General features: G+C 35.4%; 1 protein-coding gene across 2 annotated transcripts in view; it reads left to right on the top strand.

Annotated features, from left to right (window-relative positions):
* Positions 1 to 16,842, top strand: part of LOC117907382 (transportin-1-like) — a 46,679-nt gene that overhangs the window by 19,705 nt on the left and 10,132 nt on the right. For both annotated transcript variants that reach the window (XM_034820907.1, XM_034820906.1), the window contains exons 15-19: positions 5,727 to 5,852; positions 5,936 to 6,010; positions 6,172 to 6,243; positions 6,401 to 6,511; positions 15,722 to 15,811. In XM_034820907.1, coding sequence (XP_034676798.1) covers positions 5,727 to 5,852; positions 5,936 to 6,010; positions 6,172 to 6,243; positions 6,401 to 6,511; positions 15,722 to 15,811 — 474 coding nt within the window. The remainder of the gene's footprint in view (positions 1 to 5,726; positions 5,853 to 5,935; positions 6,011 to 6,171; positions 6,244 to 6,400; positions 6,512 to 15,721; positions 15,812 to 16,842) is intronic.

Here is a 16,842-nt window from a genome sequence, read left to right as displayed (position 1 = left end):
GGTGGTCTTTGTGGATCAAAATGCTTTTGTGAGGGGCAGACAGATTTTGGATGCCTCGCTCATAGCTAATGAGGTGAATGATTTTTGGCATAAACGTAAAGAGAAATGGTTGATTTGCAAACTGGATATTGAAAAAGCCTATGATAGCATTAATTGGAATTTCCTCATGAAGGTTTTGCACAAGATGGGCTTTGGATCTCGATGGATGGAGTGGATTTGGTGGTGCATTTCAACTACAAAATTTTCTGTTATGGTCAACGGGGTGCCAACAGGCTTTTTTTCCAATTCAAGGGGCTGCGTCAAGGAGATTCCCTTTCTCCTTACCTTTTTGTCTTGGGTATGGAAGTGCTAAGTGCACTTATAAGAAGGGTTGTTGACGGGGTATTCATTTCAGGTTGCAGAATTCGAGGAAGAGGGGGAATGGAGATGAATGTGTCCCATTTGCTCTTTGTTGATGACACAATCATTTTTTGCGAAGCAAGGAAAGAACATCTAACCTCTCTAAGTTGGATTTTGGCTTGGTTTGAGGCGGCTTCTGATTTATGCCTAATTGGTGTCTCAGCTGATTCGTGTCCAGCTGGTACTCCTTGATTGAGGGAGTAATCAACAAAATTTATAACCTATTACATCATATACTAGGGTAGCAAAGACAAAACTACTATAGCATAGTGGCTCTAGGATCGTTCACTGGGATGGGTTTTCACTTCACAAATGATATTATTTCAAAGATGAATTGGTGTCTTTTCATTTCAAGGTTAGCTTTAAAAGAAAACAAAAAGATGTTTGAATGAAAAACAAAGGTTTGGTTTTAAACTAACCAAAAATAGTAACTGATTTTACTTACAAAGAAAAGTGTTTATTGGAGTTTAGATCACTAGGCTCAGATTCCTCATACAAAAAGGGAGTTCCGGTCACTTGTTTCTTTTCCTCGCATTAGAGAATTAACATATAGTTCCTTCTCCAACCGGTGTTGTACAGATGCTTCCCATTAATGGGTTCAAACACTAAATCCCTCTCACTGATGCATCTTGCAATGACTCATACCTCTCACCTAGCACTTGCCATTCAAGGTGATCTTTAACCTTGGATTACCCGTCAAAAGCTCGCAAGAGATAACTAATGGATGTCTCCTTGGAGTCCAAAAGCTTACCAAGTGTTGGCAATTCTAGAAAATCCTACCTTCAGGTCACCTCCCAGAGGCTCGCAAGGGGTAAACTAGTGAATCTCCATGGACGGAGATCACTTGCCTTACCAAGTGTTGACCCAGGTGATTTAAAGGCGTTTTAAGTTAACTAATAAGATAAAAACCATTAACGGGTCACACTTTCTCTTTATTAAAAACTAAAACAACAAAACTTCCAATTTATGCATGTGGAAACTTACCCGGCTTTCCTCACTCCAAGTTACGAAGAGCCTAGCCTCTCATCCTCTGAGGAAAAATCCTCAGAGTTTGATTGGCTAGAAAGAAAACTAACGAGAAAACAAGAATATAAAGAAGAAACAGAGCAAGTGCTCTGTTCGTTGATTTCACATATATTATATCTATATGATGGATCCCCTGGAACAAGCTCCCCGAGAGTCCTCCTGGAACAAGCTCCCCGAGAGTCTCTTTTTTAGTGTTTACAAGAGAGTTTATATAGGAAGGTAATTTACCCTTCCTTGGATACTTCCTAGCTAAGGAATTACATGAGTGGCTAAATACAAGGAGAAAATAGAAATTTATACAAAAATATCTGAAGAAAATATCTAAAAGTGTCGGTCGCAAATATCGGGAAGCACTAAGGACCATTTCGCAGGTGAAAACGTGGTCTGCGAGATTTCGCAGACGCACAAAAAGGGTTGCGAAATCACTTCGCAGCAAAAGGCTGATTTCGCAGCGCTGCGAAGTTGGCTTTCAGCTTGCGGTGTTCGGCTTCCAACGTGTCGTGAAACTTCAGGGGGAAATCCACAGCACTGTGCAAAAAGGCTGCGAAATCATTTCGCAACAAAATGGTGATTTCACAACACTGTGCAAAATTCTTCCTTCAGCTTGGAGTGATCGGCTTCCAATGGCTGTAACTCCTTCATTTCAACTCCGAATTGCGCACCGTTTGAAGCGTTGGATTATTGACTTCCTGAGCTTTGAAATGGTATATAGCATGTAGAAAATGGACTTCGGGAAGTGCTCCAAAAGTGCGAAGGAAGACTGCAGCTGCTGTCCTCTGTTTTCTTCTTTGCTTTTCTCCTCTTTGCTTCTCTCCTTTTTGCTTCTCTCCTTTGCTTGGCTTGTCTTAATGATCCAAAAAGCTGTTAAAACACTAAAACTAGCCACAAATATGATTAGAAGTCATTGCTAGGTCCTTAACATGCCAATTGGAATAAAAATGGAGAACTACTACACAAAAGTGCTTAAAACATAATGAATTAAAGACACAAAATAGCACTTTTTGGTAGTAATCAGCTTCTGGTCTAAGAATAAATCTAGCTAAAAACGAATTAATTAAGGTTGGAGAGGTTGAAGATATTGAAGAAATGGCAGCGAAGTTAGGGTGTAGAGTGGGGTCTCTTCCTACTATCTATCTGGGACTGCCCCTTGGAGCCCACCACAAGGCCTTGTCTATGTGGGATGGGGTGGAAGAAAGAATAAGGAGAAGATTAGCCCTTTGGAAAAGACAATATATGTCTAAGGGCGGGAGAATTACCCTCATTAAAAGTACACTGGCCAGCATACCTATCTACCAATTGTCCCTCTTTTGAATGCCCAAGTTAGTAGCAAAAAGGCTTGAAAAATTACAAAGAGACTTTCTTTGGGGAGGGGGAAGCTTGGAAAGGAAAACCCACTTAATCAATTGGGATGTGGTGTGCACTCAAAAGGAGAAGGGGGGTCTAGGCATTCAGAAGATTGATCTCCTGAACAAGGCCTTGTTGGGTAAATGGATTTGGAGATTTGCCTTTGAAAATGAAATCCTTTGGAAGAAGGTGATCGGGGTGAAGTATGACCAAAAGGGATTTGGATGGCGGACTAATGAAGCTCGCGGAACGTTTGGAGTAGGGGTTTGGAAGGAGATTCTGAAAGAGGCAAACTAGTGTTGGGATAACATAGGGTTCAAGGTGGGTGAAGGGACTAAGGTCAAGTTCTGGACTGATCATTGGTGTGGCAATGCGGCGCTGTCCCAAAATTTTCCCTAATTATTTGCCTTGGCGGTCTATAGGAACGCAACGGTCAATGAAGTGTGGGACTCAAGCCTTGGTCAAGGAGGTTGGAATCTTAGATTTTTCAGAGATTCTAATGACTGGGAGCTAGATTTGATAGGAGAGTTGTTTCATATGCTGAGGGACTTCAGGATTTCTTCAAAAGAGGACTCAGTGTTATGGAAATGAGGGGGTCATGGTACTTTTCGGATTAGGGATGCTTATAATTTGCTGGCTGCTCCTAGTGCCATCGCCTTCCCAAAAAAGAGCATTTGGGTGGACAAGGTTCCAACCAAAGTTGTTTTTTTTGCTTGGGAGGCCACGTGGGAGAAGATCCTCACTTTGGATAGGCTCCAAAAACGGGGGTGGCACCTCCCTAATCGTTGCTTTTGTGTGGCTGTGAAGAGGAAAATCCTTGCCTTGTTTGGGGCTCAGTGGGTGTTCCCAGAGACAGTCAAAGAAGTGTTATTTAGTTGGAGGGGCCCTTTTGTGGGAAAAAAGAGGAAAAAGATTTGGAACTCCATTCCGTTGTGTATTTTTTGGATGGTATGGAAGGAAAGAAACAGATTAGCTTTTAGGGGGGGCTCTTTAACTAGACAAAAACTCAAAAATTCTTTTGTACGTAATTTGTGGAGTTGGGCTAGGGTGTATATGGGAGATGAGTCATCTTCGCTTTTAGGCTTTTTGGAGTGGCTAGCGGCTCCTTAAGGGCTGGTGAGGTTGATTGTTCATGTGTTTTTTGTTTTTAGGCTGCTATGTATACTACCTGTATGCTATGTGGCTTTTCGCCCTTTAATATATTTTGTGCTCATTTATCAAAAAAAAAAAAAAAAGTGTCTTTTGGAGACTTAAAAGAAAAATATTTGTTTGGGCATTGTGGGTTTGGATGAGAAGGAACATAAAAGGATTTTTACTCTTGAACTAGCAGCAAGGAAGACTTTAAGGAAGGGAGAATTGGAAGAGGCGTTGCTAAAGGAAGAGGTGTTTTAGAGGTAAAAAAAACTAGGGTCAAATGGATAAGAGAAGAGGATTGTAATTCTAAATTTTTTCATAACGTGGCCAATAGTAGGTGGAATAGGAAGTTCATTAAGTTTTTGGTGTCTAAAAATGGGGTAGTCTTAGATAACATTGAAAGCATTTTAAAGGAGATTAAGCGTTATTTTGGGAAGTTATTCTCCAAGCCTTCAGGTGGTTCTTGGAGGATTGAAGATTTGGATTGGTCTCCTATTTCAGCAGATAGTGTCGAGTGGTTGGATCATTTTTTTTCGGAAGAAGAGATTCACAATGCTATGTTGCATTTAAACAAGGAAAAGACCCTTGGGCTAAATGGTTTCACCATTGGATTTTATCAAGAGTGTTGGGAGACGATTAAAGCTGATCTTTTAAGAGTGTTCTTTGAGTTTCACAATAATGGGATTATTAAGCAAAGCATGAATGCTACCTTCATTGCTCTAGTGCTAAAAAAGAGTCAAACAAGCAGGATCTCAGATCCACAACTTTGTTGTAGATTGTGTGGAGAGAGAGGAATGCTAGGATTTTCAAGGACACTTGGAAGACACCAAAGATGATGTGGGATTTGCTTCATTTCTATGTTTCTTTTTGGGCTTACTGTACAAACATTTTTAATCTTTATCTGTTAAATGTAATTCAACTTAGTTGACTTTTAATATGTACACACTAGGGTTGGGTCTATAGGGTCAGGAGTTGTTATACCTGTGTAGGCTTTTTGTACCTTTATATAGCCCTCCTTGTATAGTGGAGGTTTACTTAGATCTTTTTGATGAGGTTTGTAAATCATAGGAAGGATTTCTCATCCTTCTCATGTTTTGTTTATTCTCAATTAATACATACATTTGTTTTTGAAAATATATATATACATACACAATTATACACACAAAATTATGTATTACAGATGTAATATCCAGCTGTGGAGGATATACAGCTGTAATAGTCTTCAACATTAAAACCTTTCCTGAACAAGTTGTTCTATTTTATATTGTTGTTTTAGGGTTGGTACTTTTGATCTTGAGGTAGAATTCACGCGTTTATGAATACATCTATAGAAGAACATGGATTTACTTAAGTAGGAATTAACATTGGTACATGGTTCTAAGGAGTTATAACTTCTATATCTTAGAAAGAATTCCATTTGTTCCTAATTGATCTCAAACATGGGTGGTTTTTGTTGTCTTCTCCCTCTGCTTCTTTTCTTTTCCCTTTTTTTTTTCTAAAATATTCTCTCTGTGTTATTAGCTATTTTCAAGTTAAAGACATGAACTGGATGAAGTGGGATACATCCAGTGAGATATATTATTATCTGGAGCCTGAACTAGCACTCAACTACTTTCGTCTACATCTTGCTTCCAGTATATGCTATTTCAATTTGTATCTTGGCCTTTCTCGCATAAAAGAAAAGGAGAAGCTGTAGTTGAAGTTTAATCATATATTGCAGTTCATTTCTTTTCATGGAGTTGTTTAGAACTCGTTTTCCCATCTAACCACTGTTCCATAAATTGTTCATCAAAGATCTTGGAATTTGTTTCATGCCTTTTCAGGGTGTTGGTCATCAAAAAGGCTATGATCAGTTCAACCGGGTCCTCATGGGTCTTCTACAAAGAGTCTTAGACACTAACAAGAGGGTACAAGAAGCTGCATGTTCAGCTTTTGCTACTCTCGAAGAGGTTTCTCCTGTTTCAGTACTCTTCAATCATAAGAAATATGATTCATACCAATGTAGAGTTCATAGGTTCCTTAATGATGGCAGGAGGCTGCAGAAGAGTTGACACCACATGTAGCAATCATTCTACAACACCTTTTATGTGCTTTTGGGAGATATCAGGTTTTTTTTTTCAGTCCTATTAGTATTTTCTTGATTTCCAATAGACTTGGAAAGGTCCAATTGACTAGTATATTTTGAATCATTTGTTTTCCTGATGATACCATGTTATGATCATTTAGTATTTTATATTCCCTAATTGAACTTTGTATGCTCATATTTAGAAAAGGAACCTCCGAATTTTATATGATGCTATAGGCACTTTAGCAGATGCTGTTGGAGGAGAACTGAATCAGGTAAGCCTTCTTATTTTTGGGCATGAGTTGGTGTTTGTTTTTCTTTCCTTTGGTGCTCCTTGATGTGGAAATCAGAGGGGGACAGAATGCTTGGTGTTTTTGTTCTTCACGATCAGGACACAAGCTACTAACGCCCATCTTTTGATTCTATACACAGTCCAGATACCTTGATATTCTGATGCCTCCATTAATTGCAAAGTGGCAGCTAGTTTCCAATTCAGACAAAGACCTCTTTCCACTGCTAGAGTGCTTTACATCTATAGCACAGGTATGCTGTACTTTTTGTTAATAGGACAGTATTGTACTTAGTCTTGTTTAACACACTATATAATCTGATATGATATTATATTCTTTCAATTGAGGAAAAATGTGTGCATTGTTCAAAACTAGAAAGGCCTGAAACCTACTTCCCTTGTTGGAAAGCAAGTTCTCTCTCTCTCTCCCCCTCTCCAAGTGTATCAATCTGTTAGCCTGTACAATTTACTGTGAGTTGTATTTTAACATTCACTGAGTGGTCCAGCAACAAACTGCTGTACTTGTGATAGTTGTCCTTATTTGTAGTTTTCCTTTCCATTTCATTTTTTGTTTGGGGGCTGCGATATTCCAAAATCAAGTGCTCTGGAGGTTCATTGATTGGTCCACAGTTGTGATGTTGATATGTGTGAGCTGTGGAAGGCCTGTTTTCCAGAAATGCATTCAGCCACAAAGAGCAGTTAAGGATGGAGGAATTACAAAATGCACCATAAGCTTGCCATTCAGATTGGTGCTGTGCACCCATTATATTGAATTCTTAAATTGGGGTACTGTTCATGCACAAATGTTTTGAGAGTGGCTTAGGTTCATTTTGTGGCATATCTTTAGTAGGAAATTTTAGTTTTTAAGAATTAGAAAATAGCTTCTCACTAAATGGTGGTTCTGTATAACTAAGAAATAGAAACTGATTTTTCCTAAGTAGCAATTTTATTAATTAGATTAAATAAGGGTGAGGGGAGACGAGGAAACCCTGAAATTTAACCAAGTTAACAAAAGTAGATGGGACCCAAAACAAACTGCAAGCCTGAAATGAGCTCACAAACAACCTGAGACAATTGAATATTTAAATATAATGCCTAACCTACTTTTATCACCCCTGAAAATTACCAACCCACTCCAGAAATAACAGCCTAGCCTTTTTTCTTGACAGTGAACAATTTAGATCTTTTTTTTTTTTCTTTTTTCTTTTTTTATGCAAATTCCCTTTCATGGAAAGGAGTTAGCTTTCTTAGCATCTTATTGTTAGGACCAAAAGCCTTAATGTGCCAATCTGAACGAAGGTCGGAGTGAGAATCTGGAAACAATTAAGAAACCACAAAGTATGCACAAACAAGGGGTTGAGTTTTCATGCTCAAATTGGCAATGGAGAAGGAAGTCATCTGGTGAATAATCAGAGCTGAAGCTAGTAGTTTCCAGTCTGGATTCCCTAACTGTCTTATATTAAGCTTTTCAATGCTTAGGATCCTATTCTGCGCGATTGTCTAGATTAAGAGGTAATTTTGGATGGAAGGACTCAAGGTGATGTTTGATTCAAGGATGGAGTCTTGGGGATGGTATTCCATCACATTCTGCCTACTCCAAGGCTTGGTCATTCATTTGTTTTGGAGATCTAATGGGTTTAGAGTCCCATAAAATAGCTGGGTTAGAAACCCATCTAGGATATGGGTTTTGCGAAAACCCTTGCTAGGTAATACTTTTATATAAATTTAAAATGATGAGCGTATTTTCTCAAATTAGAAGAACATACAAAATTAATTACAACTTCATCTCTTTATAAGGTAAATTAATTCCAATGCCATCTTTGAAGAAGATAAAATCAATGAATAATATGAAATGCAACTTTATCTTTCCTAAGTAAATTCAATCATCATCACATCTATTTATAAATACAATTATATTAAAATTTTGATATTATGAAATATAAGAATGTGAAATAATAAAAAAATTTGTAAACAACCATCTATTATTGAAAGAATTTGATGAATTTTAGTAGACTTTCAACCTTTTCTCCAATATCTTAAAGGAATCTCAATTTGATATTTTTTTAGAATAAACGTCATCATCATCGTCATAAATGTTATCTTTGGAAGAGTGAGTGAGAAAACAATTAGCTGACCATATCTTCTTTCATTGTGCTAAAAGATGGACAGTTTGTCGTTTCTATGTTGCATGTGTTTGGGTATGAGTGTCAAATGCGGTAATATGTCTTAAGCGTTGAATCCTTCACAACTCAAATTTTAGGATATGAGGACTTGACTAAAAAAGATAAAAAAACGGTGACGGGTACGAGGACACGACATGATAATAGAAAAATCAATTAAAAATAAATTGGAAGTAAAGATATTCTTTTTAAAAACTCTCATATTTTTCTCTAATTTTTTCCCTCTTATTTGTATATATTCTTTAAAAAAAATCACTTTTTAGCTAACTTTACTTTTTCTCTAATGTAACTATTACTAAGAAAGTTGAAAGAATAAAAAGATATCAATGACAAAATAAATATGAGTATTCAACAATGATCCCATGCCTACATTCATGTCATGTTGTATTAACACAGGTACGTTGGTGAAATTGAAGGATTTGAGTATCATAGGTGCCATTTATTTTTTTTCTTTGTTTTATATGGAGTAGATGTTGCCTTATATGGTTACAGAGGCCCTTCTAAGTTAGCAAGGGCCTTTTTGTCACGAAGAAAGAGAAAAATGTGTGGAAGCTGATATATTATGCTTATTTTGGACCATTTGAAAGGAAAAAAATACTTATTGTTTGATAATTTGGAAATGTTTAATCAAGATACCAAAAAATTTGTTTGAAAAAATCAAATAGCCATACCCAAAATAAAATAGGAGTATTTGACAAAAATCCCATACTCACTCATGTCATGTTGTGTTGACACGGGTATGATCGGTGATATTGAAGGATCAAGTATCAGAGGTGCTATTTGATTTTTTCTTTGTTTTACATGGAGTGGATGTTGCCTGTTATGGTTACAAAAGTCCTTCTAAGTTAGCAAGGGCTTATTTGTGGTGAAAAAACGGAAAAAAAAAATGTGGAAGACTGATATATAGTACTTATTTTGGACCATTTGAAAGAAAAGAAATTACATATTGTTTGAAAATTTGAAAATATTGAATCAAGCTACCAAAAATTCATTTTTGTGTTTTTTTTTTTACTCTAGGCTAGGATGTTTATAGATGAGGATTTGATGTATATATTAATTTAATTGAGTGGTTTTGTATTGCTTGATAAGGGAGTGGTTGTTTATCTTGTCTTTTTCTATGTCATTTGACAACCTTTATATACTATCGTGCATCTTAGTATGTCATTTTTTGTTAGGCACCAGTAATATATTTTTGTTTGTCTATAAAATAACAAAATTATCATTGTTGTTGTTGTTACTATTTTGATATAACAGGTTTAAATGTTTGTGAAATGAATAATAATCTCTAAAATCCTAGGTTTTTAACCTTTGTAGGATAATCTATTCTACAAGTTTTCTAAAATATATGTGCATGTGTATATATGTAGGCAGAAACTCTATTTTTATTCTTTGTTTTTTCACTTTTTCCTTTTCCAAAATATAGGCATTTCAAACTCAAAATAAGAGTTGATTTTCTTTGATTTATTATGGATATTATAATGTTCTTATTTTATAATTTTATACATATTTTGAGTATTAGTTATTACAATGGTGGTTGATTTTTTAAAATTAAAGATTTTTTAATAAATAGACTTTGTAAATGTTATGATTTTATTATAATATGATATTTTTCTTTCTATGATTTTTTGAAAGTTTGTTGTATACCATACATATGTGTGTGTATTAATTTAAAGAATATTATTTGAAATTTTGTGTGGGTTTAATTTGAATATTTTTCATTCCCATTTTAGTATTTAGTTTGTGTAGGAATGGAAATTAGGACATTCTACTTGCTTGCAAAGCATACCTGGGACAATATGGGCTCGCCCCTCTATTCTACACTACTTAAATATGGGGAAGACTCAAATTTTGGACCTTTGGTTCATTGCCACCTCTAGTTCATTGTGAGAGGGTACTATTGCTAAGCTGCACCTTAGGGTAAACTATCTTATAACTTTGATTTATATTGTTTCCAAGTACCAAAATGAGAATAATTGATTCCTAGATTTCTCTATTCTAAGCATGGATAATCTATTCACATTACTTATTCTCATGAACCTCGAGGCCTTAGAGTCACATTCACCAACTTGGTGGTTTTCCTCATCATGCTTCGCACGTTGAAACTATTGAACTACTTGAGAAAATGGAGTTATTTCCATCCAAACCTCAAAGATTTTGAGCAGGAAAAGCAATATCTTAAAGTTTTTAATTAGCGATTGAATCTTATATTTATTGGTGGATGACCCATTCTATATTAGGTATTGGAAAGTCCATGCCCTTACATTTGTATGCATCTTAGTGAATAGGTGATTTTGATTTTTAGTCCCTTTGAATGAGAGTGGGCCCCTAAAAAGAAACCCTTTTCCTTTTGGAATGGGGGGTTGTTGTGGGTAGCAGGGTATATGTTTTGAAATGTACAAGTAATTGTCTTGACTTTAATAGTGTGAATACCTACTTGAAAATTTGGACTTTGAATTAGTTGAATAATGTTTTTCATGAGGCCAAATATAAATTCCTATTAGAAATGAAATTATTAAACATTTATTGACTAGATTTGATATTTGAAGTTCTCTTTTCAATCTTAAGTGAATTTTATATCCTCAAAATTTTAATTTTGGCCAATTTTAGCTTGATATACACCTGATGCTCAATTTCTTAAGCTCTTAGGTTTTAAAATTAAATTAACTATAAAGAAAAAGGTGATGCACTTTTTGTTTATTTTTCTTTCTAATTTTAATTATAGTAGTCTCTAAATTGCTCATTTTCATTTCCCAAAAAGAAAAAAAAAAAAAACTCATGGAAATGGTCTTGCTTGTGAGAATTTCATGGCATTGTTCTATTTAAGTCTAGGTTGAAAACATTTGACAAATCCATTTAGTAAGTTATCAACTATAACGAGTTTGTGAAACTTTTAGAAACATAGGGGGAGGAGGGTTGTCCTTGTAGGTAGAACAAGCGTGTTTGGTCTAGGACAGTTTAAGGAAAACACTCTAACCATATTAACAGTTCAATTGAGTCCACTTGGTCAAGTTAAGTTAACTTTCCAAGTTTTAGTATCATGGTATTGTGCATAAACGTGTGTACTATTAATTTTATTCTTAATATAAAATTATAAAATCAACAAACAAAAATTTTGAAATTATTATGCAATAATTGAAATCTTCATTTACATGGAGGTTGAATAAAGAATGTCATTGAAAATCGTGTGAAAAATAAAAATTTCTCATTGATAATATTTTAAATATATTTTAATTTTATTGCTTTGCAAGGAGGTCCACCATAAGGTTAAATAAGTAATTTTATAGTGTAATGACTACATGGAGAAATGGAGGGAAGAGAATCTTTGCATCCAAGTATCTAACCTTACATATATATTCTAGAGTTCATTGATTGGTTCGGGAAAGCATAGGCTATAGCTTGGGCATACTGGCTTGAGGCCCTGACGATAGCTTATCACCAAGCTATAGCTTGTGCATTCCCCAAACAATCAATGAATTCTAGAACATCTATAAGATTAGATACTTGGATGCAAAGATTTTCTTCCCTTTTTATTGTTTGGCACCCGATAAAAGGACCTTAACCTAGCATGCCTAAGTTGTAAGCCTATACTTTCCCCAATCAATCAATGAACTCTAGAAAAGTGAGATTCTCCATCACCAAAGAATCCATTATAGTACAAACAAAGATTTTTTGGGAGACTTTTTCAAAGTTTGAGCAAAGCTCTTATTATCATCAAACATCCTTTCATCTTTCTTTCTACATGCTCCAAAACAAAAACAAGGGGTCATCTTCCATTCTTTTCAGCATCACCTATCCCCAGAGTGACTATGCTAACTAAGTAAAAAATCCTTAAATCATTCTTGAAAGCACCCATACAATTTTGAACAATAATATATCGAAAACCTTCAATGAATATAGTTGGTTGACTCCGTGCACTTGCACTTGCACAAATAACATCTATTCATTGATTAGGAGCCAACCTCTCCTCATAAGCTGGTTAGGCATCAAAATATTCTAGCTAAGTAAAGAACTAGTCATTAGCAATGCTATAAGCTCTACATTTTCTTCGGAGAAAAGGACCTTGAGCCACTCGGAGATAAAGATATAAAATGATTTAATAGAAAAAACAACCATTTTTAGTACAACTCTACATTAACCTATCCTCCTTATTCACTATCTCTACCTAAATGCTTTTGTGGAACACTCCATTGCCTTTAGCTTCCGGACTTGAGAACTCTACAAAAAATAAGGGTTTCAATGGCCCTTTCCACCCTCTTCTCAGCCTATAAATCTGTGATCATAGCATTCTTGTGAGAGCAATTCTAATAAAAGGAAAAAAACCAAAAAAAAAAAAAAAAAAACTCTCAATGGGAGCTCTCTTCACCATATGTGAAACCAAAACCTAAACCTCTAGACACATTTTTTTCTTTCAAAAACGAGTTCATTGCATCAAAATTAGTAAGTATGAAGATAGGTGATAATTCCTTCCAAGATTTACTAAAAAATGATACAAAAGGAAACGTGTCTATACCACTCCCAAGAAAAGAAAAACACTACATGCATCTTAATAAGGTAAAAGAATTAAATACAATCTAGAACCATGTTGCATAGCTTTAGGGGGGGGAAGGGGGTGTGTGGTTGGGGTAAAATGCCCTTTATGAAAGATACTAATTGCTTGGCTAAATGATCTGCTACTCGGTTACCTAGGCCATAGACATCCCTTAAAATACGTGTCGTGGGAGAAAAGTCATTCTTCTTGCCTTTGATGACTTTCTAAAGACCTAATCCATAAACCTCTCTCGTTTTCAAGAGCACCAACTCTCTCCCTTTTCTCCAAAGTTCCCCACATGGACTCACCTTTGCATGCCATATCAGTGGCATGTCTAAACATGTACTTCCAAACCCTCTTTCCCTTTGACCAAATACACACTTCCCTAGGGATCACAATCTTTTATTGCAATATAACTCGTTGAATCTTTTAATAATCTTCTGGAGCAATTTGCTCATAAAAGGTTCATAGTCTAGGTCAACAAAAATAATGTTATACACCTTCAATCTACAATCTCACAATGCATTATGACCTTGTAGGTCATTGAGACTGATATTTGAGAATGAACTTAGAATGCTTCAGATACGTCCTCTACTAAACCTAGACAAACTAGAACAATTCTGATTATGGCTCAAAGTTGCTTTAAAACTGCTTCAAGCACTATGCGAATGTAACTAGCGTTGTCACTTTGTTTAAAGTTAGTAATACATGGTTCAATGCTCATTTTAGAGGTGACTTGTGGTCCAAAAATAGAAAGTTTTTGAAATGGAATATAAATGAACTTAAATTTTGGAAATACATGGAAATTATGAGCTTGCTAGATGCAAATAATAAAACATAGAACATAATATGGAAACGTGGTTATGAAAAATATTAACTAAAATTTCCACTTGTTAAAGGAAAAGTGTTTTGTACAGTTATCTATTGTTAATGATTTTTCTATTTTTCTATTATTTTTTGAATGACGATAGCATAGAAGTGCACGTGTTACATGATGAAAAAAAATCTTGATACCAATTTGATAGATTTTGGATTGCTCATACTAGAACCAGATTAGAGTTGGAAAATAGAAGAAGTGTTAAGTTCTGACAGGATGGTTTGTGTGGTGACTCACCTTTGAGAGTTTCTTTCCTCTCCCTATAGTCTCCCGCAGCTTCAAAATGCATGGATTGCAGAGATTTCAGAGGTTTCAGGTGGTCATGGGCAAATCACAATCCTTGTTTCTCAAGATGGTTCCATGATTGGGAGTTAGAAAGTGTTAAGGGCTTGCTTAAAAGATTTAAAGAGGGGAGAGGCTCAGAGAAGGCGGAGATAGGTGAAGGATGTTAACGACGGGAAGTTCTTTTTTTGATCTGTTTATTATGCCTTATAATTAGGAGATAGGGTGGTTTTTTCTTCAAAGGAAGCTTGGGGTTCTTAGGCCCCTTCCAAGGTGCACTTCTTTAGTGGGGAGGTAGCTTGGGTTGGGATTCTAACCTTAGATCATCTGCAAAGAACAGGACTTTTCGAAATCGTTGTTGCTTGTGCAAGAGTTCAAAATAAATAGCTAATCATATCCCTACTCATTGTTGGAAAGCAAAGGCATTGTGGCATCTTTTGCTCTTTCTTTGGGCTCCCTTGGGTGTTCCTATTTTTGGTGAGAAAGGCCCTTCTAGAGGAGAGTTCAAAGGAGTGTGCCCCACATGCTTGTTTTGGGCCATATGTCATTAAAATAATTGTGGATCCTTTGATGGAATGAGCATTTGGATCAATTTCTCAAAGATTCCCTCAACTCTATGTTCTTCCTATGGCTTCATTGGTTATTGATGATTCCTTGTCCTTGTTGGACTCTATTGATTGTTTAGTATCTAGGTAATGGGTTGGGATCAGCCGTGCCGCCAACATTCAGCAGAGGGCCTAATAATCACAAATGGACAGAAGAATTAGAAGTTGGTGAATAAAAATGGATTCAACATGTATAGACCTAAAAAGGGACTTATTGAACTGTCTGGTCCTATCTGGTTTTAGTTTTTATGCACTGAATATATTTCAGATGTATTAATCTTAGTTTTACTATCTTTTTTATTCTGTAGAAATAGTTTATCATGTGTTTGCCCATGTTTTCTCTCTTTCCATGATGCAATGCGAATGCAGAACTTTGCAAGGGAATAAGCTGCACCTTAGCTTTTTACAAGAATACCAGAAAATGCAGAGAAAATTTGGATCAATTCAAAAAGCTTTGTTTTTTGTTGGTGAGAAGCAAGACAAGAAGAGGCCAGGGAAACGAAGCACCATTTCAAAATCTTGTTTATTTATCCTATCTAATTTCTATTTTTTGGTATTAATTTCATGCTAAGGGTTGTGGGGTTTGTTTCCACTTTGCCTCTAGAACCCCACAAGAGTTCTGGGGCAGAAAAAGAAAAAAATAAAATTCTTAATAACTGCATTCTTTTCATATATAATATACAAATTTGATTCATACATGTCAGAGAGACGGTGCATATTGTTCATTTTCTTATGACTGCTAGTTTTACGTCCTGCCCCTTTCTAGTTGTGTTTTAAGTACATGATTTTTTTTATCAATTATTTGAAGAGACATATATAGTTGATTTTCGTAATTCCTGCTAGTTTTAGTTCTATAGCTGTGCTTTTAAGTACATGATTTTTTCATCAAATATTTAAAGTACAGAAAAGATATTGAGTTACAATACTACAAAATCTATCCTCACTTCTCACTGTATCATGTTTATTTGGCTGGCCCTTGTTTTACTTTCCAGGCATTAGGTACTGGGTTTTCGCAGTTTGCTGAACCAGTATTCCAGAGGTGCATAAGCATCATCCAATCTCAGCTGCTAGCAAAGGCCTCGGTACTTTTTAAACCATTTCTTTTTTTGGAGTTTGTAGTTCTCATTTAGTCTCTGTAGGAGCACCACTCCTATATGGTGGTTGGAATATTGTTTTGGATTAAATGATCAGTTGGTATAGTGCACTACTACAAGCTAGTTGTTTTTGTGTATGATGACTTTGCATTTGATGTGTTTTAAATATGAAATCATGTTTAATATTTTCTAATCTGAAGTGCTTGATTTTGGCTTTCCATTCTGGTATACATTTTCTTTGCCATGAAAGAATATACCACTATGACAAGAGTTCTTTATCTTATATTTTCCTGTTGAAAAAGAGTTCTATATCTTAGATTCATAATCTAACTAAATTCTGCTGAGTGGAAATGGATATCTCATTTTTAGGTTTCTTGATCAAGTGAGGTTCATTTTAAATATTTGGTATGGGGTTGTCATATCTGAGATGTCATCTTTATGCAACAAAAATCAATTGAGATGTGGTGTAAGCTGCAGTATTGAGTGGCAGAGCAATATGAGGCACAAAGGAGGGATACCTTACTTCAGCCCTCTAAAAAGATACCAAATGGGATTTGAACCTGAACTAATGAGGTGTTAGGTTAGTCCTTTACCACTAAGCTAGGTTTCAATGACAAATTTTTTTGTTATTTATAAAAATTAAAATATATATATATTTACTCTTCAATTACTTGAAAAATAAAATACTGAAATAAAACCCCCCATTTTGATCCACCGTTTCCTCATTAAAATAAAAACCTCTCAACCCATTTTGTATTTTGTTTTCTGAAAAAAAAAAAAAAAAAAAAAACTAAAAGAATAAGAAGAAAGAAGTAGTACAAACACATTACTGTTCATCATCTTCAAAACAAAAGAGCTCTCACGTCAGTGTAGGTCCTCTTTGGCTTTTCTTTTATTAAAAGAAATTAATATTCTTTTGATTTGCAAGCATTCTTTAGAATTTTCCATATAAAAAATGTTCTGAAATTCCTTATCACCTATGAGTGCTCTTTTGCTTTTATATAGCTTTTTTTTTTCTT

The sequence above is a fragment of the Vitis riparia genome, chromosome 18 (genome assembly GCF_004353265.1).
Source record: "Vitis riparia cultivar Riparia Gloire de Montpellier isolate 1030 chromosome 18, EGFV_Vit.rip_1.0, whole genome shotgun sequence".
In the NCBI taxonomy this organism is placed as follows: domain Eukaryota; kingdom Viridiplantae; phylum Streptophyta; class Magnoliopsida; order Vitales; family Vitaceae; genus Vitis; species Vitis riparia.
The sequence above is the reverse complement of the archived record's forward strand: the minus strand, read 5'-3'. Positions and strand labels throughout refer to the sequence as shown.